This window comes from Geotrypetes seraphini, chromosome 6 (assembly GCF_902459505.1).
Source record: "Geotrypetes seraphini chromosome 6, aGeoSer1.1, whole genome shotgun sequence".
Classification (NCBI taxonomy): Eukaryota; Metazoa; Chordata; class Amphibia; order Gymnophiona; family Dermophiidae; genus Geotrypetes; species Geotrypetes seraphini.
Genome location: NC_047089.1, coordinates 29,111,237 through 29,138,578, shown reverse-complemented (window position 1 = coordinate 29,138,578; position 27,342 = coordinate 29,111,237). Strand labels below are relative to the sequence as shown.

At 46.3% G+C, this 27,342-nt stretch overlaps 1 protein-coding gene across 6 annotated transcripts in view; it reads right to left on the bottom strand.

Moving 5' to 3' along the window:
- Positions 1-27,342, bottom strand: part of CEP57 (centrosomal protein 57) — a 119,120-nt gene that overhangs the window by 50,966 nt on the left and 40,812 nt on the right. For 4 of the 6 annotated variants that reach the window (XM_033948059.1, XM_033948057.1, XM_033948058.1 and 1 more), the window contains 2 exons: positions 22,392-22,508; positions 9,387-9,464 (listed from right to left, as the gene is read on the bottom strand). In XM_033948059.1, the coding sequence (XP_033803950.1) occupies positions 9,387-9,464; positions 22,392-22,508 (195 nt within the window). The remainder of the gene's footprint in view (positions 1-9,386; positions 9,465-22,391; positions 22,509-27,342) is intronic. The other 2 variants (XM_033948061.1, XM_033948062.1) reach the window with 2 other exon arrangements.

Here is a 27,342-nt window from a genome sequence, read left to right as displayed (position 1 = left end):
AAACGGCCCTTGAGGACTCCCCTCAAGCACATACAAATGCAGGAAAAAGGGGATTTAGAGGTGGGAGACCTTGGCTCTGGCTGTAGAAACCTTCAAATTTTGCTTTGAGACCCCCTCCCCATTTTCACCATAGACTATAATAGCCTTACTCACTTTGCCACGTGCCTGCCTGCTTCAGCTTATGAGTGCAGTTGGGACAAACTGAGAACAACTCTGCCTCAGAGGGTCACAGGATGAACTTGGTCTTTGGGCTGCCGGCTGGACCCAATGTCAGTCTGAACCTCATAACCCAGAAAACCTCACACCGCAAAGGGGGGAAGAGGACCATGTAGCTGTCTCTCTATTAATCCCGGCCAACCCAGGTAAAAGCCAAACAGCCTGCACTCAGGCTCCTGACAAATCAGGGATGTGAGCAGCTATGCAGGGAACGGCCCCTAAGCTCCCAAAAAAATACCAATGTAGGCTGGCTAGCTAAGTGTCCCCAAGGGCTGATCCTGCTAGCAGTAGGCTTCAGCAATGCTAGTCTATGTCTTCTCCCAGGCAGAGAGCCCAACAAATGGGAACTCAACACTAAGAAAAAAATACCCGAAAATAATAAAACCGCAGAGCATAGCAGAAACACCATAAGAATAGCCTTACTGGGTCAGACCAATGGTCCATCAAGTCCAGTAGCCCGTATTCACAGTGGCCAATCCAGGTCACTAGTACCTGGCAAAAACCCAAACATTCCATGCTACCAATCCAGGGTAAGCAGTGGCTTTCCCCATGTCTGTCTCAGACTATAGACTTTTCCTCCAGGAAATTGTCCAAACCTTTCTTAAAACCAGATACATTAACCGCTCTTACCGTGTTCCAGAGCTTAACTATTATCTGAGTGAAAAAATGTGTCTTCCTGTTGGTTTTAAAAGTATCTCTCTTAAACTTCGAGTGTCTCTTAATCTTTCAAATTTTTGATGGAGTTAATAAAAATAAAAAATAAAATCAATCCATTTGTACCCATTCTATACCACTCAGGATTCTGTAGACTTTAATCATACCTTCCTTCAGCTGTCTCTTTTCCAAGTTGAAGAGCTCTAACCTTTTTGTCTTTCCTCATATGAGAATTCTATCTCTATCATTTTCTTTGAACCTTTTCTAGTTCCGCTATATCTTTCTTGAGAAGAACACAATACTAAAGATGAAATCACACCAGAGTGATACAGTCTTAACTAATCTTTTTAAAAATATTTCCTAGCATCTTGTTTACTTTTTTGGCCACCCCCACACATTGCTGTTAACTTTTAACCATGCCAGCTCATTTCTTCTTCTTTCCACCTTAGTAAATAAGTGAATACATCTGGTCTGGGCTTGCATGACGGTATTTAATATCCATAATGTAATGTGCCACACTTTCACAAAAAATGTATTGATGTCATAAATAAGTGTAGGCAGTGCTGCTTTAATTCAAGGGAGTGTATATTTCAAAAAACGGAGGAAAAAGACTCAGGCAAATGCCCTCCCACCACCACAATGGTGGATAAAGGTGGTTGGGTGGTAATCTTCATTGGCAGAAAACCTCCATTGCACTCCCTGTTAAATAAACTATAAGCAGGGCTGTCTATGCAATCGATAGATGAAAAAAACTTTCAACTTATCTATGATCGGTACACCGACGATGGCCAGCGTTTCACCAACTTGCTGCCTCAGGGTGTAACAGAATCCGATCAAACTAGGGCCAGAAAAGAAAATTAAATCAAAAACTGGACTTATGCATAACTTCAAACAAATTTAAAGAAGCCACTCTGACATACCTTTTAACCGGGACGTGAAGAACGTCTCCTCTGATCAAAAAGATGGCCAGATCACGACTGTACGGGGTTAAAAGCTTCCGGGAGATGACGTCAAAACCCGGAAGTGGTTGTTCAGTAAAAATGCTGACCAAGCTACTGACTCGTAGAGGATCGAAGTGGCTACGTTGCTGATCACAAGGATGAAAACTCAATGCAGCCGAGGTTCAAAAAGAACTACAAAGGCTGTTAAAGACTGTATTGTTTTCCACAACTGACCTTACATTGGATAATCTATTCAGAACTATTTCATTCATTTATTTGAATATTTTTAATTTGAGTTTTGTTTTTATTTCTTATTTTTTATATATATTTTTTGTCTTTCTCTAAATTTTTGTGGTGTTTCTTGTGTTTTTTTCATCTATCGATTGCATAGACAGCCCTGCTTATAGTTTATTTAACAGGGAGTGCAATGGAGGTTTTCTGCCAATGAAGATTACCACCCAACCACCTTTATCCACCATTGTGGTGGTGGGAGGGCATTTGCCCGAGGCTTTTTCCTCCGTTTTTTGAAATATACACCCCCTTGAACTAAAGCAGCACTGCCTACACTTATTTATGACATCAATACATTTTTTGTGAAAGTGTGGCACATTACATTAAGCACAGTTACTTACCGTAACAGGTGTTATCCAGGGACAGCAGGCAGATATTCTTTACGCATGGGTGACGTCACCGACGGAGCCCTCGGTACGGACCTTTTTACTAGAAAGTTCTAGTTGGCCGCACCGCGCGTGCGCCTTCCCGCCCGACGGAGGAGTGCGTGGTCCCCAGTTAGGATAAGCCAGCTAAGAAGCCAACCCGGGGAGGTGGGTGGGACGTAAGAAGATCTGCCTGCTGTCCCTGGATAACACCTGTTACGGTAAGTAACTGTGCTTTATCCCAGGACAAGCAGGCAGCATATTCTTTACGCATGGGTGACCTCCAAGCTAACAAAGAGGGAGGAGGGATGGTTGGCCATTAGGAAAATAAATTTTGTAACACAGATTGGCCGAAGTGTCCATCCCGTCTGGAGAAGGCATCCAGACAGTAGTGAGTAGTGAATGTGTGAACTGAGGACCAAGTGGCCGCCCTGCAGATTTCATCGATGGGCGTGGAACGGAGGAAAGCTACAGAGGCAGCCATAGCTCTAACCCTATGGGCCGTGACAGCACCTTCCAGTGAGAGACCGGCCCGAGCATAACAGAACGCAATAGAGGCAGCAAGCCAATTGGAAAGCGTCCGTTTGGAGACGGGGCGACCTAGACGGTTAGGGTCGAAGGACAAAAAGAGCTGAGGAGAGGAGCGGTGAACCCTGGTACGGTCAAGGTAGTATGCAAGGGCACGCTTACAATCCAGCGTGTGCAACGCCTGTTCCCCAGGATGAAAATGGGGTTTGGGGAAAAAGACGGGTAACACAATGGACTGGTTGAGGTGAAAAGCTGAAACCACCTTGGGAAGGAATTTAGGATGGGTACGCAGAACCACCTTGTTATGGTGAAAAACAGTGAATGGTGGATCAGTGACCAGTGCATGCAGCTCACTAACCCTCCTGGCAGAGGTGATAGCAATGAGGAAAAGCACCTTCCATGTAAGAAATTTTAGCGAAGTTGTGGCAAGAGGCTCAAACGGTGGTTTCATGAGCGCTGACAAAACCACATTCAGGTCCCAGACGACAGGAGGGGGCTTCAGAGGCGGTTTGATATTGAAGAGGCCTCTCATGAATCGTGTAACCAGAGGGTGAGCCGTGAGAGGTTTTCCGAGGATAGGCTCATGAAACGCAGTGATGGCACTGAGGTGGACTCTGATTGAGGTAGATTTGAGGCCAGCATCGGACAGAGAGAGTAGATAGTCCAGTACAGTTTCCACCGCCAATGAGGTGGGATTGTGATGATGCCGGAGACACCAAGAGGAAAACCTGGTCCACTTCTGATGGTAACATTGGAGGGTGGCCGGTTTCCTGGAGGCGTCCAAGATGAGACGGACGGGCTGAGACAGATTCTCAGGAGAGGTCAGCCCGAGAGAAACCAAGCTGTCAGGTGGAGCGAGGACAGATTGGGATGTAGTAGCGACTGATGCTGCTGCGTAAGCAGAGTAGGAAACACAGGAAGAGGAATGGGCTCCCTGGAGCTGAGCTGGAGCAGGAGGGAGAACCAGTGTTGTCGAGGCCACCGAGGAGCGATGAGAATCATGGTGGCCCTCTCCTTGCGGAGTTTGGACAAGGTCCGCAACATCAGAGGAAGTGGAGGGAAGGCATACAGGAACCGATCTCTCCAGTCGAGTAGGAATGCATCTGGGGCCAGACGATGAGGAGAGAAAAGTCTGGAACAGAATTGGGGCAGCTGATGATTGTGAGGCGCTGCAAAGAGTGCCCCAGCGAGCAAAGATGGAGTGGAGTGTTGGAGGGTCCAGCGTCCACTCGTGAGGTTGAAGGATGCGGCTGAGATTGTCAGCCAGGGAGTTCTGTTCGCCTTGGATGTACACAGCCTTGAGGAAGAGATTGCGGGCCATGGCCCAGGTCCAGATGCGCAGAGCCTCCAAACAAAGGAGGCGAGATCCGGTGCCGCCTTGCTTGTTTATGTACTACATGGCGACTTGATTGTCTGTGCACAGGAGAAGAACCTGAGGGCAGAGAAGATGCTGGAAAGCCTTGAGGGCGTAGAACATGGCTCTGAGTTCCAGGAAATTGATGTGATGTTGACGCTCCTGTGGGGTCCAAAGTCCCTGGGTGCGTAGATCTCCTAGGTGAGCTCCCCACGCATAGGGGGAGGCATCCGTGGTGATGATCATGGAGTGAGGGGGTAGATGAAAGAGCAGACCCCTGGAAAGATTTGAGGAGTTCAACCACCATTGGAGAGATTGCTGAAGAGATGATGTCACAGAGATGGGATGAGAAAGAAGATCCGTAGTCTGTGACCATTGGGTGGCGAGAGTCCATTGAGGTGTTCTGAGGTGGAGACGTGCCAGAGGAAGGACATGTACTGTTGAGGCCATGTGACCCAGGAGGACCATCATCTGTCGGGCAGGAATGGAGGGACGCATGAGTACCTGATGACAGAGATGGAGCAGGGTCCGCTGACGATCGGAGGGGAGAAAAGCCCTCATTAGTGTGGTGTCCAGAACTGCTCCGATGAACTGAAGTCGCTGGGTGGGAAGCAGATGCGACTTGGGGTAGTTGATCTCGAACCCCAGGAGGTGGAGGAGAGAGATGGTGTGATGAGTAGCTTGTAGCACAAGTTGAGACGTAGGTGCTTTCACCAACCAATCGTCCAAGTAGGGGAACACCTGGAGATTGTGAGACCTGAGGAAGGCCGCTACTACAATCAGACACTTGGTGAATACCCTGGGTGATGAAGCGAGGCCAAAGGGTAACACTTTGTACTGATAGTAACGGTGTTGTACCTGGAACCGCAGGTAGCGGCGTGAATTCGGATTGATTGGGATGTGAGTGTAGGCCTCTTTGAGGTCCAGGGAACATAGCCAGTCGTGTTGAGAAAGAAGAGGATACAGCGTGGCCAGGGAGAGCATTCTGAATTTCTCTTTGACGAGATATTTGTTGAGGTCCCTGAGATCGAGAATGGGACGGAGGTCTCCCGTCTTTTTGGGTACCAGGAAGTAGCGGGAGTAAAATCCCTGACCCCTTTGTTCCGGAGGCACTTCTTCGATGGCATTGAGAAGAAGGAGGGATTGAACCTCCCTCAGGAGGAGGGGGGTTTGGGAGGAGTGAAAAGCAGACTCTACGGGAGGATTGTCCGGTGGAAGAGTCTGGAAGTTGAGAGAGTAGCCGTGGTGGATGATGTTGAGGACCCACTGGTCCGATGTAATGACCTCCCAACGGCTGAAAAATAGGAGGAGGCGACCCCCGATTGGTTGTGGAAGAAGTAGCGAAGGTGGAAGACTGGCTATGCCCTGGAGAGAAGAGTCAAAAGGGCTGAGAAGGCTTAGCAGGAGGAAGAGGCTTGTTGGGTTGATTGGACTGAGAACGAGCCTGTGCCTGGTGTTGTGGCTGCCGGGGCCGCCGAGGATGTTGGGAAGGCGGATTGAGTGGTCTGGCTGAGAACCTGCGCTGGTATGAGGATTGAGGCCTGTAAGGTCGTGCAGGCGGAGCCTTCTTTTTCGGTTTAATCAGGGTGTCCCACCTGGTTTCATGCGCAGAGAGTTTCTGGGTGGTGGAATACAGGGCTCTCCAAACAGTTCATCCCCAAGACAGGGGGCGTTGGCCAGACGATCCTGGTGGTTAATGTCCAAGTCTGAGACTCTCAGCCAGGCCATACTGCGCATGGCTACAGCCATGGCAGAGGCACGGGAGGTGAGCTCGAAGGAATCATATATCGAGCGGACCATAAACTTTCTCAATTGAAGGAGACCAGAGATCTGCTGTTGAAAGAGTGAAATCTTCCTCTCTGGGAGATACTTCTGGAGGGCGGACAGCTGTTGAACCAAGTGTTTCATGTAAAATGAAAAATGAAAGGAATAGTTGTTCGCCCTGTTGGCCAGCATGGCATTCTGATAGAGCCTCTTGCCAAACTTGTCCATGGTTTTACCCTCTCTGCCAGGAGGGGTGGAGGCATAGACACTGGAGCCCTGAGTCTTCTTCAAGGTGGATTCAACCAGGAGAGACTCATGGGGAAGTTGAGACTTATCGAACCCCGGAATTGGGATAACCCTATAGAGGTTATCTAACTTGCGGGGGGGCCCCAGGCACTGTAAGGGGGTTCTCCCAATTTTTGTAGAAGGTTTCCCGTAGGATGTCGTGCACGAGTAGTTTAAGAAACTCCTTGGGAGGTTGCTCAAAATCCAGAGCCTCCAGAAAGGCTTGGGATTTCTTGGAGTCAGACTCCAGAGGGAGAGATAGGGCTGCTGACATCTCTCTGAGAAACTTGGAGAAGGAGGATTGCTCAGGTTTGGAAGTGGTGTCAGGAGCTGAGGGATCCTCATCGGAGGAGGAGAGATCCTCCTCGGTACCGGGAGGGGACTCTTCCCACAAGTCTGGGTCCCGGACCTCTGGGTGCGCATGCCGCGACACCGGGGTGGAAGGTTCGGTATGGTGAGTCTTGGACAAAGATTTTCCAGAGCGTACCGAAACGGTACCGGGAGAAGAGGACCGGCGCCGGTCCCGGTCCCGGGAAGAATGGTGCCCCGCCCGGTCCCGAGGTGGATCCGCGGTGGTATGGGAGTGAACCACAGGATGGGCATGAAGTTGCTGGGCCGAAAGAATCGGCATGGAGGTATTAATAGGTACCGATGGGGTGGATACCGGTGGCTCGGTACGGGGCTCGGGCCGGTCTGGTACTGAAAGGAGCGGTGCCAGGATAGTAGGCAACAGGTGCTCGAGCTGATGCTGCAGCTGTTCCTGTAGTTGAACCTGGAGGATGGCTGCAATTCGGTCATCCAGGAGAGGCACCGGAACCGCTTTCTTTTGCTTCGGTTCCTTAGGTGCCGCTCCACGCCCCGGCGATGAGGAGGCCGATGACGAGGCACTCACCGAAATCGGGGCGGAGTGCTTTCGGGGTCGGCACGAGGCCGGCAGGGTCGGTGTCGCCACTGTGGCTGGTGGGCGTTCGAGGGAAGGGGGAGGCTTCTTAGCCGGCTTATCTTGCGCCAGCGGCGCCGATGCGGGGTCGGGCGGCGTCGAAGTAGACGGTGCCGATTTTGATGGTACCGCTGTCGATGCCGAGGAGTCCATCTTCGACCCGGTGCCGAACAAAAGATTTTGTTGGATTTGCCGGTTTTTTAAGCGTCCGCTTTTTAAGAGTAGCACAGCGGGTGCAGGAGTCCGCCCGATGCTCCGGACCCAAACACTGCAAACACCAATTGTGTGGGTCAGTGAGGGAGATCGGGCGTGCACACCGCTGGCACTTCTTAAAACCGGCTTGCGGGGGCATGAAGGGGAAAACAGCCTCCGCAAAATCGAACCCCGAGGCCTGTATAATGGCAACAGGCCCCGCCGGGGCAAAACGAAAAAAGGGGTAAAAAAAATCAAGTTTTTTTTTTTTTTTTTTAATGCAAAGAAAAAAGAAACCCGAAGGTAAAAATAAAGAAAAAGTAGAAAAAATTCGCGAGCGGGAAGGCAAAAAGTGAGTTCAACGGTCGTTGAAAAAACACACGCGTCTTCTTCGCTCCGCGGAAACGAAGAAACTGGGGACCACGCACTCCTCCGTCGGGCGGGAAGGCACGCGCGGTGCGGCCAACTAGAACTTTCTAGTAAAAAGGTCCGTACCGAGGGCTCCGTCGGTGACGTCACCCATGCGTAAAGAATATGCTGCCTGCTTGTCCTGGGATAATTGATATTTCACATATCCGAGTTTCTTTTGCTAGGTATTTAATATCCATGCCTGGTTTACAGTCCTAACCTTTGCCACCGATCCTTTTAGCCATTTTCTTCATTTTATCATAGTCGCCTTTTCACCCCTTGCTTGAAGAAAAAAACTGAGGGGGGGGGGGCAGGAGCAGCTGCTTAGGAAGGAGGTGGAGTTCAAAGATAACCGACAGTATTCTGCAAGCAACTTGCAGGTTCAGATTCATAACCCTAAGGTTCAGGGCTACTAGACACATTGCACTAGAAAAGTGGTTAGGTGGTTTCTTAATGCACTGCAGTGGTTCTCCATACAGTCTTTAGGACATTCTTAGCTAGTCTATTTTTAAGACATCCACAATGGATAACTATGAAATCAAATCTGTATACATCAGAAGTAGTGAGGTGCATACATAGAAACATGATAGCAGATAAAGGCCAAATGGCCCATCTAGTCTGCCCATCCACAGTAACCATTATCTCTGTCTCAGAAATCCCACGTGCCTATCCCAGGCCCTCTTGAATTCAGACACAGTCTCTGTTTCCACCACCTCTTCCAGGAGACTGACTGTTCCATGCATCTACCACCCTTTCAGTAAAAAAGTAATTTCCTCAGATTACTCTGGCGTGGATATCCTGAAATCTTGACTGGCTGGGTCTACAGGGGAAAGCTACATGGGAACAGAAATTTCACTATCCTCAATGGAATTTTAACCAAACCCACTAACATCAAATCCAGCCCTACAATTAAATCGCCTACATCCCCACCCATACCTGTAGGAGGAGTCAAGTGCTATTATTTACTTGCTCATGGCCCATTTCATCGCAACCCCAACAGCTTCCTGTGTTTTTTTTGGGAAGGTATTCACTATTCAATCAATGAGTGTTCCACTGCTCCAGTTACCCTCTCAACATTCCAAGCCTCATTATGGAATCGCCAGAAATTTTGATTACACTGCTGTGGGAATCCTACAGCAACTTCCTCCATCCCCGTATAATTCCCCACAGCTCTGTAATCTAAAGCATTGGTTCCCAACCCTGTCCTGGAGAACTACCAGCCAGTCGGGTTTTCGGGATAGCCCTACTGAATATGCATGGGGCAGATCTGCACTCCTATCATCTTCATTACATGCAAATCTCTTTCATGCATATTCATTAGGGCTATCCTGAAAACCTGACTGGCTGGTGGTACTCCAGGACAGAGTTGGGGGACCGCTGATCTAGAGGACTAGAATGAACCATGGCTATAGTGTACACATGTTTACAAAGGAGTACTTGAAAATTACCTGGACTGCCTTTTCCTGCATCAGCTTCCTATAATGCTCCTCTTCATAAAGCTTCTGTTCCACTTCTTTAATTTTATTCTAATTAACAATGTAGATAGAAAAGTGTAATACTAATTATCTACAATTAAATTATTAGAAATGTTTTCCAAGTTAATTAAAACTTGTACATAGTAATGAGCATTTAATAATGTAGGCCCTATATTTTGGGATGAATTATAGCCATAAATTTGAGAAAAGCCAATTTGTGATTTTGTAAGCTAGGAAACTCATGGTTAATTTGTTCAGTTGTTTGGGGAAGGGGAGATCTGATTATAAAAACAAAGGGGCCAACTCTCTAAATGGGTGTCCCGAATGCAGGTGGTGGTAGGCATCCTACCGCTGACTGGCAGCCAATCGGGACACAGGTTTTAACCCCCCCCCAAAAAATAAAAACCCTACACAGGATGCCTACACTGTAGGCATTTGTCGTGGGTCTACGGAAATGCTTAGGGACACTTAAGCTCACCCAAGGCTGGGTGTGGTTTCACCCAGAAGTAGCCTTGGGTGAGCTTAAGCGGCCCTAGGGCCACGACAGACGCCTGAAATGTAAGCAAAATGCTTTCCAGTTAAAAGTAGATGTGGTCAGCTGAAGTGATCGCAGCAAGGGAATCCCTGATCAGCTGAGGTCGCTGCTTCGGGGGGGTGTCAGCAGGAGGGAGTAGGTATCCCTCCTGTCAGTTTCATGGAATGTGTCAGGGGATTTCCTTGTCACGATCAGGTGATGGCAAGAGATCCCTCGATCAGGCAGGTGCGATTCTATGACTGGCGCCAGTGACAAGGGCGTTAGTTAAAGAATCGGAGGGGGGGGTTGTTGAGGCATCTGTTTTAACAGACAGAGACTTGATTCTGTATAGGATGCTGGTGTGCGATTCTCAGCTGCTTCTTAGGCGGCTGCCGAGACCAGTGTCTTATACAGCAGTGTTTTCTCAACCTTTTCAAGCCAAGTACCCCCTTAAGCCTAACAAATACCAACTGAGTAACTCTGGCCAAACTCCGCCCCTGACCCCACCCCATAATAATAATAATTTTTGTAATGCAATTTCTTCCACCCATTTTTTATATATATATACACACACATATATATATATATATATATATATATATATATACATATACATACATACACACAATATAATCTTAATACATAATAGTAACCACAAAATAAAAAAAAACAACAAAACCACAAAGCACACTGTATGCAGAGACAATGTTAATTATCATTTATATTTGGAGGGTTTTCAAAGATGTCAAGGGAGATGACTAAAATATGCAATGTCACCTCAGTAACAGCTATAGAAAAATAGACAAATAGTGCAAAATATAGACACCAGATATAAATTCTCAAAACTGACATTTTGATCACTAAATTGAAAATAAAATCATTTTTCCTACTTTTGTTGTCTGGTGATTTAATGAGTCTGGTTGCACTTCCTTCTGACTGTGCACTCAATATTTCTTTCTTTCTGCACTCAGGCACAACAATTGTCCTTTTCTATTACCTCCCTCCTTCGTCCCAATTTAGTGTCCTCTTCCTCCCTCCCTCCCCTGAAGCCTGCCTGCCCCCAGGCCAACCCGCTGCTGATTCCGCCTCTCAGCTCCATTTAATTCCCCCTCCCCCCCCAGCAACTCCAAAAGGGCCAGGCGCGTGCAGCAATTAAATGCCACTGGCCCATAAGCCTTCCCCAATCGCCGCTTGACTGGCACGGACCTTCTCTCCGACTAACGTCGGGGGAAGGCATTATGGGCCAGTGACGTGCAATCGCTGCACACGCCTGGCCCTTTGGAGTTGCAGTAGCAGTGGGGGGGGAGGAATTAAATGGAGCCGGCGGGCAGCAAGTGAGCAGCGGTCAGCCCATGTACCCCAAAAACTCCATATTCTAATTTATGGAAGCAACTTCACTGATTTAGATGAAAGCGAGGATATTACAATGTTTATAAAATGAAATAAAAGCCCCCACAAAAGAATTGCTCTTAAGACACATTAGATTTTTTTCCCGTGATTATTTGTTCATCAAAATGTAGAAACTGAGTAAGCAGTTTATGTAATTGGATTAAGTGTTGGTCAAGTCAAATTGTTTCATCATAAAACTAAAGCTGTTTTTCTGTATTGGGCATTTCCCATAGAAAGCAGATAATAAGCAACACAAGTAGACTCCTCCCATGGCGCTGTCAGATATCACTTCACTTGAGTAGCCAGAGGAAAACCTGGCAGAGGAAACCAAAATCTTACACAATGAATAGCTTAAATGTAATAAATAAGAATGAAGTGATTAAAGCGTTCAAGTGCCTAAACCTTTTAATCTACAAGTCATTACTCTTTAATTTGTGCTATGAATAGATTAATAACTTACTAAACTCTTACCAATCCTACTATACTTTAGACCAGTGGGTCTCAAACTCAAACCCTTTGCAGGGCCACATTTTGTATTTGTAGGTACTTGGAGGGCCGCAGAAAAAATAGTTACTGTCTTATTAAAGAAATGACAATTTTGCATGAGGTAAAACTCTTTATAGTTTATAAATCTTTCCTTTTGGCTAAGTCTTAATAATAATATTGTAATTTATAGCTAAAGAGACATATGATAAACATACCAAGGGCCTCAAAATAGTACCTGACGGGCCATATGTGGTCCCCAGGCTGCGAGTTTGAGACCACTGCTTTAGACCTATCAAAAGCCCAGACTGCATCACTGAAGCTGTATTTCACTGCACGTATGAAAAATAGCTGCTATTTTTTTTTCAAATTCTTTATTCATTTTTCCATCTTACATCAAGAACACAATATTACATTATTTAAACCTTGCAAACATCACTTGTATTTCTTTTAACATCATCTTAAAAACATACATTTATGCCCTCCCCTCCCACAAATATTTTAATCAAAAATATCATATAAATATTATCAATTGATCGAACCTTAATATAACTTTATATCCTCCCCCCTATGTATAAGTGTACTTTCAATGGATAATGGTGTCTAATCATTGCAATAACTTGTCAATGGCCCCCAAATCTTTTTAAAAATACAGTGGTACCTTGGATTACGAGCATAATCCGTTCCAGGAGCATGCTCGTAATCCAAAATGCTCGTTTATCAAAGCGAGTTTCCCCATAGGAAATAATGGAAACTCGCTTTGATAAGTTCCCCCCCCCGAGAACCGGCATTGCTCGCCTCGAAGTCGTCCCCCCCCCCCCGCGATCATGCACTCCCCTGTGATCCGGGCACCCCCCCCCGAGAACCGGCACCCCTCTCAACACGATTGGGCACCCCCCCGCCACGATCCGACCCCCCCCCCGCCACCGATCCGACATCCCCCTCCCCGACACGATCCGACATCCCCCGCCGCTTCTTACCCTCATCTGGGCACTCTTGAAAATCGGCTTCCTCCTCTGCTGGGCCTTGAGCATCTGAGCATGCTCAAGGCCTGCGAGTTCACGTTCATGTTCAGAACGTGAACTCGCAGGCCTTGAGCATGCTCAGATGCTCAAGGCCCAGCAGAGGAGAAGGCCGATTTTCAAGAGTGCCCAGATGAGGGTAAGAAGCGGCGGGGGGGTGCCCAATTGTGTCGGGGGGGGGGGGGGGTCGGATCGTGGCGGGGGTGTGCCCAATCGTGTCGGGGGGGTCGGATCGTGGCGGGGGGAGTTGACGGTTCGAGGCAGGAGGGGTGCCGGATCGCGGGGGTGGGTGCTCGTAAATCGAGCCATGCTCGGTTTCCGAGGCACCGATTTTGCAAATGTTTTGCTCGTCTTGCAAAACACTCGCAAACTGGTGCACTCGTAAACCGAGGTATCACTGTATTATAATTCCCTCTTTGTATGACAATTACTCTTTCCATTTTGTAAATGTGGCATAACGAATTCCACCAGAAGGTATAGTTTAGTCTACTGTAATTTTTCCAATTACTGGTAATATGTTGTATGGCGACTCCTGTCATGATCAATAAAAGTTTATTATTGCTTGATGAAATTTGACTTTTTGTTCTCATTGACATACCGAACATTATTGTTTGATATGATGCTACATGGTTTTCCTCATAAACAATTAATTTGAGACCAGATTGATTTCCAAAATGCCATGATACAGGGGACAATAGAATATTAAATGATCTAAAGTCCCTGCTTCCAGATTACAATGCCAGCATCTATAGTTTATCCAACTTTTGTAATCTAACTGGGGTCCAAAATGCTCTATGCAAAAGGAAAAAAAACAGTTTGTCTCATAGATGCTGACATTGTAGATCTCATTCTACAAGATCAAATTCGTGGCCATTGAGACAGTAATTTGATGCTTTATCTCAATGCTCCAGATGTCCCTAAGTCCATTTTTAGTTTTTTTCTTTATAAAATCCATTTATCAATTTATACCACTGTGCGACCTGATGACCCAAGAAGTCCACCTGAAAGCATAAGAACTCCAGACTATACTGATTGAGATTTTTCCATTCAGGGAACCCTTTCTGAATAGCCTACTTCAGTTGCAACCATCTAAAGCTTGTGATTTATTAAGACATATTTATGTTGCAAACTGTGAAAAGTCAAGCAGCTTATCATTTGAAATAACATGTCCAAAATTCTTATACCTTCAATCATCCAATGCTTCCAGATGACCTTAAATCCGCAATTTGAATCTTGGAGTTTAACCATATAGTTGTGATTAGTTGGTTTATATTGGAATAGGGCTTAAATTACTAAAATTATCAGAGAGTATTCCAAGTATCCAATAAATATTCTGTTTTTCTTTATATAACCTAGGCATTTTAATAACTAAGAACATGACATTGTCTCAAAGGAACATGAGTTGCCATTCCAACCACACCAATCTGGAGTATTATCAATGAGCTTGGAGGACCAATACATACCCTGGCACAAAATATAGGCTTGATGATACCTATAGAAATTGGGAAAATTTACCCCACCCTCCGCAATTGATTTTTGTAGAGATATTAAAGCAATTCTAGGAGTTTTGCCCAACCAAACAAATTTTGTAAGAATACCGTTTAACTTTTTATAAAAGGACCCCTTAAAAAAACTGGTAACATACCACAGGCAATATCATCATTTTAATAGTTTGAACTCTCCCCACCAAGACAGATGTAATGGATTCCATGCTCGCACATTTCTAGTTTACCTTCTGCAATAAAATTTTTCATTCTCTTTCACTGTGGTCTTCCAGCGTGTTTTTTATCCAAATACCCAATATAATAATCCACCTTCCTTCCATACAAAAAGAAAATGAATCAAACAAGCCTTTTGTACAATACACGTTTAGGTGAAAGTACTTCAGATTTACTCCAATTATCTTATACCCTGAAATATTTTCCAAATTTCTCAATCAAATCAAGTAAGCATGGAATGGTTTGTTTCTGGATGTCTCAAATGAAGCAAAATATCATCTACATATGCAAAGACTTTGTATTCCCGGTCTGAACAAGGAATACCCTGCATCTCCTTTACTTTCTGAATAGCTAATAACAAGGGTTCCAAAACAATATCAAAAAGCAAAGGAGATAGGGGACAACCTTGTCTAATTCCCCTCTGCAAAATTAAAGCGTTCTGAAAAATTATTATTAATATATAATTTTGCAACAGGGGAGCTATACAATGTTTGAATCATCTGTATAGATCTTGAACCTATTCCAAACCATTCCATAGCTTGATATATGAAGGTTCATTCCACCCGATCAAAAGCTTTCTCTGCATCCAAGGATACAGAAAAAGCCGGATCTTTCATGGCTTTTGTTAAATTTAACATATGAAAAGCCAATCTTGTGTTATTAGATGAATGTTTTCCAGCAACGAATCCAGTTTGGTGCATATCAATAATAAAAGGGAGAGCCTTGGCTAAACGTAAAGCCAAAGTCTTAGACAAAAGTTTTCCATCTACATTAATTAATGATATAGGCCTGTAATTTTGAAACCAATGTGGGATCTTTGTTTGATTTTGACAAAACTATAGTCAATGATTCCACCATAGTACCTGTAATGCAACCCTTATTTAGTTGAGCCTGATATAATTTCAATAAATGAGGTAATAGGGTAATTTGAAATGATTTATAAAATTCTACCGTGAAACCATCACACCTGGAGCAGATCCAACTCTAAGAGACTTCAACGCTGTTTCTAATTCTTTTAATGATATAGGCTCTTCTAAACTTTTTTTTTATATGTTCAGAAATTTTCAGCCCCTCAGTTAGATTCAGAAAATCTAAACCATCTTTTTCTCTATTTTCATAAGGCTCAGAAGAATATAGGTTTCTATAAAAATTTAGAAATTGATTTAAAATGCTTCCAGTATGTATCTCGCCTTTCTCATCCTTTATTGCAATTATTTTTGTTCTTTTTTTCTTTGCTTTAAGATAATTTGTCAATAATCTTCCCGCCTTATTTGAACTTCCATAATACAAAGTTTGTTGGGAAAACAAAATCACTCCTTACAAATTTTGATGATATCTCATTATATTTACCCTTTGCTTTTAATAAAGCTTGCAGGGTACTTTGTTCCCATTTATCAACTAATTTAGCTTCCAAATGTTTAATTTCTTTTTCCAAATCAGAAAATTGTTTTTTAAGTTGTTTTCTAATATGAAATAATATTTCCTCTCATGGTAGCCTTAAATGCATCCCATAATATTTCTATGGTAATTTCTTCTAAAGTATTAATTTGAAAAAATTCAATCATTTTTCATTTAAATTCTTCAAGGAATTTTGAATCCGCAATCAATGTATTATCGAATCTCCATACAGACCTGCTATATTCTTGCTCATCAAACTTAAATTCAATCCATATGCCTCCATGACCGGACAAAATGATAGGATCAATGGAGGCTTTTGTCACTTGTTGTACTAAGTGATTTGAGACAAAAATATAATCTATTCTTGAAAAGGATTTATGAACTTGTGAGCAAAAAGAAAATTCCCGATCATCAAAATGAAGTATCCGCCAGCCTTTAAATCACAAGACTGAACCAAATTATCTAATCCTAATGATTTCATTATTTTACTTGGTTTTTTATCCATTAATGAATCCATGACAGCATTGAAATCTCCAGCCACCACTAAATTAGAAGCGGCCAGTGGGAGTATCAATTGTTGTAACTTTTTTTTTTTTTTTTTTTCAAAATTTTTATTGAATTTTAAGATTGGAGCATACACATTAAGCAAATCCAGAGTATTATTTCCCATGCTCATTTTCACATGAACCCACCTACCCAAGGGATCAAAGTCAATCAATTGAAAATTAGCTGTGCATTTATTTATTAATATAGCAACCCCAGCTTTTTTCCCAATTGCAGGAGCAAAAAAACTCTGTCCAATCCCCCTTCCAATTTTTTTGACTCTATTAATAATAGATGTGTCTCTTGTATATAACAAATGTCTGCATTCTGTTGTTTCAAGGTCAGCATTTTTTTTCTTTTTTATTTGATGATTAAGGCCATTAACATTTAATGAAAAGATTTTAATCTCCATTATAAATTTTTTTTCTCAGATTCATAATCCAACAATATATTTTAAATTGATTTAACTTAATATGAATGTACCAATGTACCATTGTTAAAACTTTTAAAGTGAAATGTCTCCTTTCCAAATCCTCTCAATCCCTTATCCCTCCCCCACCCCCTACATAAATTGACTGCCTTGGAACACACATAGGATTAGTAATCACAATACCCCCTCCCCCAGGCAACTTCCATCAACCCTTTCCCTTGACTATATTTAAAAGTAATAAACTTATACTTTAATATATTGCAAATCAAGTATTCCCTCAATAATTACCCCTATATATAATGAAATCCTACTTATTTATATCAAAAAAGTATTTCATAAAGCCCATTTTATTCCTTTTCCAATAGCTGCTATTATTATACAAAAGAAAGACTGTAGAAGACAAACAAAAAAAAATTAAAAACAGAAAGACCCCATAAATTTTCTGCAATCATTTTTAAAGTGCCACAAAACGTTTATGTAAAAGTTAACTCAATATAATTCTGAGTGATTAATTGAAAAAAAAGTTAGAATAGAATGATACCTAACATTGAATACTAAAATAAAACTAAGCGGGGGAGACTTTAACACGTCTTTAACAGTAGCCTACATCGATACGTATTTTAATGTTAACCCCAGTTATTCGTAGAGCTGCCCGATTCGAATCTATTCGCTGGTTCACTTTGGTTGAATCTATTTGAATTGATTCGATCTGGGTGGTGGGTGGGTAAGTCAGCCTCACAGATTCAGTGCAGGCCCAGCATCATCATGGTCTGGGAACTTCTCCACAGTGGCAGCCTTCACAACACACTGCTCTTGCCAGTGTCGGGCCTTCCTCTCTGCCAGATCCTTCGCAGAAACAGGAAGTCGGTGGGACGTGGGACTGGCAGAGAAGAAAGCCCGACACTGGCAAGAACAGTGTGTTGTGAAGGATGCGCTGCCAACGGGCTGTGTATTGGGGGGTGACAAAGAGAACAAGGGAGCGATGAAGAGAGGGAAGGGAATAGGGGGAATTATCAAACCTTGGGTGGGCGGGGGGAGGAGCATGGATGGAGGGTGCCAGGAAGAAAACCAAAATAAATCCAAGAGATGGCTTATTACATGGCAGGCAGGGAAAGAGATGGCCTGGAGACAAGGCAGTGGGAAAGAGTGGGAGAGGCTTAAGTTACAGAGGGAGGAAAAGGGAGATGCTGGGACAGGGGAGCTGGAAGAACAGAGGGAAAAAAAGAGAGATGAGTGGTAAAGAAGCTAAATCCACAAGTGCAGAGAAAAAATAATTTAAAGAGAGTGATGCTTGCTCTGGGATGAGGGGTGGAGGAGAAAGGGAACAGAGGGGGAAAAGCTGGACAGAGACACAGGGCCACAGGGGGAGTAATGGGGAGCAGAAAGGGTAGATGCAAGGAAGGGAGAGAGAGAGAGGACAGATACTGGATGGAAAGGAGAGCGTGAAGAGGACGATTAAAGCAGAAAAGGCAAAAGGTAGAAAATATTTTTTTGTTGCTTTATTGTAGCTTATTGATAAATGTTTTTAAAAAGAAAATGGAAAAAGTTATCTTTATGAGACTAATTTTAATACTATTTTTACCAAGTAGTATACTGTACTGACCAAAGAATAAAACTTTGGTCTCTGAAAGCTAATTTTAAAATGGATTAGTCCAATAAAATGGTATTTTCTTATTTTCCATTTTTGTTTTATTTCTATTTGTTAATTCATAAAGTGGCTATTGTTATTTGTCAGTTTTTTCAAATCTGCTATTTTTATATTTTGCACAGTATTAGGGGAAATATGTTACTGTTTTGTCAGGTACTTGTGACTTGGATTGACTTTCGTGAAGATGGGATACTGGTCTGACCCAGTAAGGCTAATCTTATGTTTGTGTGGTTTTGCATTGTATGAAGAGTCTGGCTTCTTGGCTGTTTAGTTTAACTTTTGTCTACATATTTCTATCTTTAGTTTGTGATTATGTATTCCATACTGGGCAAGGGTATATCAGTGTTCTGTATGTAAGAAAAGGGACATGGTTTTCTGTTAGCACTGACTGTGAAAGATCAATCTGTATTAGTCTAGCTTAATGTTACAATAAAAATTGATGCAACTGAAAGCAAATCAAATTGGGGGAAAAAAAAAAAAGTTGATTCAATAAGCCAAATCAAATTTACCAAGAAAATGCTGTCTGGTTGGTGGGTGAACCTGCTTCCATTGTCCTGCCAGCAGAATTCTGCTAGCCGTAAACACATGAAAAGCCAGGGTCTGGCAAGAGCGTGGCAGCGCTCCATGAGGCATAAGCAGCAGAGCACTACCCATAGATTTGCACACTGTCCTATGTAAAATATCCGAAAGTACTTCAAACACTGAAGAGGCCTGATTTGGCGCACAGTACGCAGAAGCATTAGCAGGGCATGACAGAGACCTCCCTAGTTCTGATCACAGGGTCTTATATACATGCAAACACATTTAAAGCTTTGAGAAGGCAGGTTAATTAACAAAAGACCAGGAAATCGATGTGTAGCTTAGGAAAATGGGAAATTTCATATTTATGCGCGTTTACGTTCTCTCCGAGATCTCCGAGAATCTTGGAGAGAGCATGAACTCGCATGCCTTGAGCATGTGCAAATGCTCAAGGCCCAGCAAGAAGAGGAAGCCGATCTTCGGGCACCAGCATCAATGCACAGGACATGCCAGTGCCAGTGCCCAGATGACAGTAAGAAGCGGCGGGGGGGGGGGGGCCCAATCGCGGCGGGGGGCGTGCCGGATCACAGGGGGAAGGGTGCCGGATCGCAGGGCGCCGCTCGCAAATCGAGGCATGCTCGGTTTCCAAGGCGCCGATTTTGCGAATGTTTTGCTCATCTTGCAAAATGCTCGCAAACCGGTGTACTCGTAAACCGAGGTAACCACTGTACTTTTTACCCACTTATGAGCAAACCTAGCTGCTCAACACCATAGTCCAGAAAGGAATAACTTTTGGACAATCCCAAATATGGAAAAACGTATCCCTCTGCCCACAGTCTCCAACACAAAACTCGGAAGTCTGCGAGTACATGTGATGCAGATGTGCTTAAGTAAGATACCTTTGGTAAAGCATCTTATCTGTTGGAAAGGTTTTTATTGACTTGGGAGTGTATCGTTTCTTTATCCAACCTTGTAATTTCATGCAGTGTCAGAGTAACCTTATGTAACAATTTATTGGATGACTATGAATGTAAACTGTAATCCGTTCTGAGCTCTTTGGGGGAGGGTGGGGAGTAATGATATGGCTCAGAACAGTTTAAAATACACCAAATATTTCCATATACTGTATAGTGAATTATTAAGAATGTTACAACCACCCTAAATAAGCAGAAATACTTTAAAATGATTACCGTATTTTCGCGGATATAACGCGCGCGTTATACGTGATTTTACGTACCGCGCATACCCCTCGCGCGTTATATGCCTGAGCGCGGTATACAAAAGTTTTTAAACATAGTTCCCCCCCGCCCGACGCCCGATTCACCCCCCCAGCAGGACCGCTCGCACCCCCACCCCGAACGACCGCTCGCACGCGCTCCCACCCGCACCCGCATCCACGATCGGAGCAAGAGGGAGCCCAAGCCCTCTTGCCCGGCCGACTCCCCGACGTCCGATACATCCCCCCCCGGCAGGACCACTCGCACCCTCACCCCGAAGGACCGCCGACTCCCCAACAATATCGGGCCAGGAGGGAGCCCAAACCCTCCTGGCCACGGCGACCCCCTAACCCCACCCCGCACTACATTACGGGCAGGAGGGATCCCAGGCCCTCCTGCCCTCGACGCAAACCCCCTCCCCCCAACGACCGCCCCCCCCAAGAACCTCCGCCCGTCCCCAGCCGACCCGCGACCCCCCTGGCCGACCCCCACGACACCCCCACCCGCCTTCCCCGTACTTTGTGTAGTTGGGCCAGAAGGGAGCCCATACCCTCCTGGCCACGGCGACCCCCTAACCCCACCCCGCACTACATTACGGGCAGGAGGGATCCCAGGCCCTCCTGCCCTCGACGCAAACCCCCCTCCCTCCAACGACCGCCCCCCCAAGAACCTCCGACCGACCCGCGACCCCCTGGCCGACCCCCCCACCCCCTTCCCCGTACCTTTGGAAGTTGGCCGGACAGACGGGAGCCAAACCCGCCTGTCCGGCAGGCAGCCAACGAAGGAATGAGGCCGGATTGGCCCATCCGTCCTAAAGCTCCGCCTACTGGTGGGGCCTAAGGCGCGTGGGCCAATCAGAATAGGCCCTGGAGCCTTAGGTCCCACCTGGGGGCGCGGCCTGAGACACATGGTCGGGTTTGGCCCATGTGCCTCAGGCCGCGCCCCCAGGTGGGACCTAAGGCTCCAGGGCCTATTCTGATTGGCCCACGCGCCTTAGGCCCCACCAGTAGGCGGAGCTTTAGGACGGATGGGCCAATCCGGCCTCATTCCTTCGTTGGCTGCCTGCCGGACAGGCGGGTTTGGCTCCCGTCTGTCCGGCCAACTTCCAAAGGTACGGGGAAGGGGGGTGGGGGGGTCGTGGGGGTCGGCCAGGGGGTCGCGGGTCGGCTGGGGGGAGGGGGGTTTGCGTCGAGGGCAGGAGGGCCTGGGATCCCTCCTGCCCGTAATGTAGTGCGGGGTGGGGTTAGGGGGTCGCCGTGGCCAGGAGGGTTTGGGCTCCCTTCTGGCCCAACTACACAAAGGTACGGGGAAGGCGGGTGGGGGGGTCGTGGGGGTCGGCCAGGGGGGTCGCGGGTCGGCTGGGGGGCGGTCGGAGGTTCTTGGGGGGGGACGGTCGTTGGGGGGGGGGGGGGTTTGCGTCGAGGGCAGGAGGGCCTGGGATCCCTCCTGCCCGTAATGTAGTGCGGGGTGGGGTTAGGGGGTCGCCGTGGCCAGGAGGATTTGGGCTCCCTCCTGGCCCAATATTGTCGGGGAGTCGGCGGTCCTTCGGGGTGGGGGTGCGAGTGGTCCTGCCGAGGGGGGAGAAGAATCGGACGTCGAGGGGGGGCATCAGGCTTTCAGGATGGGGACAGGACTTCAAGGGGGGACAGGCAGACCTTCAAGGGGGAACAGGCAGACCTTCAAGGGGGGACAGGACTTCAAGGGGGACAGGCACGGAGGGGGGGCAGTGCACCGAAAGTCAGGGCGGGTGAACGGTGAGTCGGGGCAACCAGAGGAGAGTCGGGGCAGTGCACCGAAAGTCGGGGTGAGTCGGGGCAACCAAAGGAGAGTCGGGGCAGTGCACCGAAAGTCAGGGTGAGTCGGGGCAACCAGATGAGAGTCGGGGAGGGCGAAAGGAGAATCGGGGTGGCCAGAGGAGAGTCGGGGAGAGCGAAAGGAGAGTCGGGGTGGCCAGAGGAGAGTCGGGCAGCATGCGCGTTATATGCCTGAGCGCGGTATAGAAAAGTTTTTGTACATATCATCGTGATTTCTGCGCGCTATACCCCTGTGCGCGTTTTACAATGGTGCGCGTTATATCCGCGAAAATACGGTACTTACTTCTGCCAGGCGCTGCTTTGCAGTAAGGTGTTGGTATTGTTGTTCAAGCAGGTCCAATTTTCTCAGTTTGGTTTGCAGGTTTAATTTGTCAAAACCATGGTCTTCTTCCAAAGAGGCCTGGATATAAAAATCAAACAAAGACAGCTAAAAATGTATACGATAGTACATTTTTCCCAAAAATAATTAAGTGATTCATCAAAATATAATTGGTGTAGTATTAATATCACTGCAAATGAAGATCAAGTTTCTAAGATAGAAAAGAGAAAAATTGTGGAATTTACCAGTACAGTTAAGGAAGGAAGAACCATTTCAAAATTTTAAATGACATCTAAAAGCACATTTTCAAATGTCTCTCTCGAACTGAATAATGGAACGGGGACCATAATCTGCATTAATTTGTATTACACTTCTCCCTCCGTATTCGCTGTGATAGGGGATTAACAGACTCGCGAATACAGAAAACCACAAATAACTTTTTCATATATTATTCGCTGTTTTCTATTAAAAAACCCTTGTGAATATGGTGAAACCGTGAACAACATGGTGGGAGACCTGGCCTGTTCCTGAAGGAGAAGCAAAACACGGTGAAGAAAGCAATTTTCTCTGTAAATGCTTGGACTCAGCAATTTCTCTATGCAAGCTGATGTAATCTGGGGGGAGGAGCCAGCAAGCTAAAAACCGTGAATAATCAAAACCGCAATTGCTGAAACCGCAAATACGGAGGGAGAATTGTAATTTGTACTGATTTGTGTTGATTTGGATTTATTTTGTTCATATAACAGTTTTAGTGGATATGTTTTAGAAATGTTAATTTCTTTCCTTTCCTATTTTCTAATGGAGTTTCTTAAATATGATTAAGTTGTGATGTAAACAGCTTTGTCCTTTCTGGCTTTATAGGCGGTATAGAAAGATTTTAAAACAAAGCAAGCTTCCCCCTACCAGTTAGTTTTCTGCAATTTCAGAACTGCAGAATTTAATACATGAGCAATTAAACAAAGGTTTGTTCTGCATAAGTAAAATAAAACATCCTGAACGCTTTGTCAACCGATTTAAACACACACGAACCGAGCAGACAAGAATAATCATAAGCATTTTGACAAAGTACAATTATTTTTTTATCCTCTATGAGGCAAAAAAGAAAAGTAAGGAGAAATTAGGTTCTTACCTGCTAATTTACTTTTTTTTAGCTTCTCCAGACCAGTAGAGGTTAATCTTTACAAATGGGTATATATCCAATCATGACCAGAAGGTGGAGACTGAAAACAAAACTGTGGGACAGTATATAATAGAGTGGTATCTTGGATTACGAGCATAATCCGTTCCAGGAGCATGCTCGTAATCCAAATTCTCGTTTATCAAAGCGAGTTTCCCCATAGAAAATAATGGAAACTCGCTTTGATAAGTTCCCCCCCGATAACCGGCATCGCTCCCCACCGCTCGCAAAGGCCCCCTTGCTCCAATCAGCACCTCCCCCCGTGCGAAATGGCCCCCCCGTCCGAACAACTTAAACTTACCCCCCCCACCCCCACCCCCGTCTAGCGCAGGCACAGATCGTGTGCCTAGAAGATCTTCCAGCTTCTGGCTTCTGCCTGCCTGCCTTGAGCATGCATCTGCGCATGCTCAAGGACTTCTAATTCTCACTCTTGCCGAGAATCTCCGCGAGGGGGAGAATTAGAAGTCCTTGAGCATGCGCAGATGCATGCTCAAGGCAGGCAGGCAGAAGCCGGAAGATCTTCTAGGCACATGAAAACTGCCAATCAAGTGGAGAAGGCTTCATCTCAGGCAAGACAGATATTGGGTTGTATCAATACAAGTTTCGTCAGCTGAAAGCCTGAAGTCATAATGCCGTTGTACAGGGCCATGGTGAGACCTCATCTGGAATACTGTGTGCAATTCTGGAGGCCACATTACAGTAAAGATGTGTGCAGAATTTAATCGGTTCAGCAGACGGCCACCAGGATGATCTCAGGGCTCAAGGGTCTCTCGTACGAAGAGAGAATGAACAAATTGCAGCTCTACACTCTCGAGGAACGAAAGGAGAGGGGAGACATGATCGAAACATTTAAGTACCTCACGGGATGTGTCGAAGTGGAAGTTGATATTTTCTTTCTCAAGGGACCCTCGGCCACAAGAGGGCACCCGCTCAAATTCAGGGGTGGAAAATTTCATGGCGACACCAGAAAGTATTTCTTCACAGAGAGAGTGGTTGATCATTGGAACAAGCTTCCAGTGCAGGTGATCGAGGCAAACAGTGTGCCAGACTTTAAGAATAAATGGGATACCTATGTGGGATCCCTACGAGGGTCAAGATAAGGAAACTGGATTATTAGGGCTTAGACAGGGGGTGGGTAAGCAGAGTGGGCAGACTTGATGGGCTGTAGCCCTTTTCTGCCATCATCTTCTATGTTTCTATGATCTGTGCCTGCGCTAGACGGGGGGGGAGGTTAAGTTTAAGTTGTTCGGGTGGGGAGGCCGGCTCGCGTGGGGGGGAGGGTGCCGGTTGGGAGGAGGGGGCCTTTGCGAGGGGGGGGGGGGGAGCGATGCCGGTTATCGAGGGGGGGGTGCTCGCAAATCGAGTCAACACTCAGTTTGCGAGTCAAAAGTTTGCCGAGTGTTTTGCAAAACACTCGCAAACCGAGGTTTAACTGTATATTCCCTCCTCTATTTACATCAGTCTGTCGAATAGCCAAGCAGAACTAAGAACTGGAAACAGAAATAACAATACTCCGAACAGGAGTAACAACTAACATACCCAAAGCTGTTGGAAAATGCAGAGGAGAAAAAAAACCCCAGAAGGAAAAATGTCCCCACAGCTCGCCAGCTAAGCCAGCCGAGCCACAGCCGATGTTCTTTAATACTCCCCAGCCCTAGAAAAATACTAGAAACCGCAGCAAAAAATGAAACTACTAGCGCAACAGCCCCAACACAATAATAACAGACATGGTGGGGACCTCTACTGGTATGGAGAAGCTAAAAGAAAGTAAATTAGCAGGTAAGAACCTAATTTCTCCTTCCAGACCAGTAGATGGGACGTAACAAAGAAGTCCCTCTCACGGGCGGGACCCCCAAAGGGCCTACACCAGAACACGCTCACCGAACACTGCGTCCCAACGCGCCTGAACATCTACCCGATAGTATCCGACAAAGGAATGCAAGGAAGACCAAACCCCAGCCTTACAAATGTCCACTGGAGGCATGAGCGATGACTCAGCCCAAGAGGCCGCCTGATCCTGAGTGGAATGAGCCTTCAGAAACTCCGGAACGGGCTTCTGCCTCAGAAGATAAGCGGAAGCAATAGTCTCCTTGATCCAGCCCGCAATAGTAGCCTTTGAAGCGCCAGTCCCCCGACGAGGACCCGCCAGAAGGACAAAGAGATGATCAGATTTCCTGACCTCCTGGGGCCGCTGCATATAAGAGCAAAGGACCCGACCGACATTTAACTTGCACAACTGTCTTTGCTCAGAAGAGCCCTCCCAACTACCCAAGACCGGGAGGACCACAGATTGATTGACATGAAAAGGAGAAACTACTTTTGGCAGAATAGAAGGAACAGGCCTCAAGACAACCCGCTCCCTAGAAAACTCCAAGAAGGGAGCCCTACAAGAGAAAGCCTGTAGCTCTGAAACACACCTAGCGGAAGTAATGGCCACCAAAAAGACCGCCTTCAGAGTAAGGTCCTTCAAAGAGCAGCCGCCCAACGGTTCGAAGGGCGGGCACACCAAAACAGAGAGAACCAGACTGAGATCCCAAGATGGAACAGAGGGTTGCACGGGAGGCATGAGCAACTTGGCTGCCCGCAAAAAGCAAATCACATCAGGAATGGCTGTCAAACGCTGACCTGTCACTAACCCCCGAAAGGCCGACAAGGCCACAAGCTGAACACGGAGAGAATAATAATAATAATAATTGTATTTCTTATATACCGCTATACCCCAAGTTCGAAGCGGTTAAGACCAAGCCAGGCTTCTATCCAGGCCATCCTGCAAGAACTCTAGGATGGTAGGCAGGGAAAGTCGAAGAGACCACTCCCCGCGCCTGGCACCACTCCTCAAAGAGACACCAAACCCGCACATAAGCCCGAGAGGTAGAAAGCCTCCAGGACCTCAAGAGTGTAAAGATCACCTTATCTGAATACCCCTTCTTACTAAGGTGACCCCTTTCAAGAGTCAATCCGTAAGACAGAAGGGAGACGGGTCGAACGTGGGAATGGTACCCTGCGTCAGAAGGTCGTCCAAAAGAGGCAGAGGGAGAGGATCCGCCACCAGATGCCTCAACAGATTCGCATACCACGGATGTCGAGGCCAACCCGGAGCCACCAGAACCACAAGACCGGGATGGTGAACAATGTGAAGAAGAACTCTGCCCACTAATGGCCACGAAGGGAACATGTACAACAGTCCCTCTGTTGGCCATGGTTGAACCAGAGCATCCAGACCCTTGGCCAGTCCGTCCCTGCGACGACTGAAAAAGCGGGGCACTTTGGCGTTGCCACTCGTGGCCATCAGATCCATCAGGGGCTGACCCCAAGCCTGCACTATCAACTGAAAGGCCACGGAGCTGAGACACCACTCTCCGGGATCTAAGAAGTGACGACTGAGAAAGTCTGCCTGAACATTCTCCACCCCGGCTATGTGAGAGGCTGAGGTCCAGAAGGTGGGACTCCGCCCAAAGCATGAGCCGAGCCGCCTCCTGCGCCACACCTGAGTGCTCTTGGTGCCCTCCTGATGATTGACATAAGCCACCGCTGTGGCATTGTCAGACAGGACTCTGACCGACTTGCCCAACAAAAGGGAACGGAAGGCTAACAGCGCTAGACGGACTGCTCTGGTCTCCAACACGTTGATCGACCAGGATGCCTCCTCCGTCGACCAGATGCCCTGAATTGAGTGACCTAGACACTGAGCCTCCCAACTGAGGAGACTTGCATCCGTAAGAAGCATCGTCCACTGCG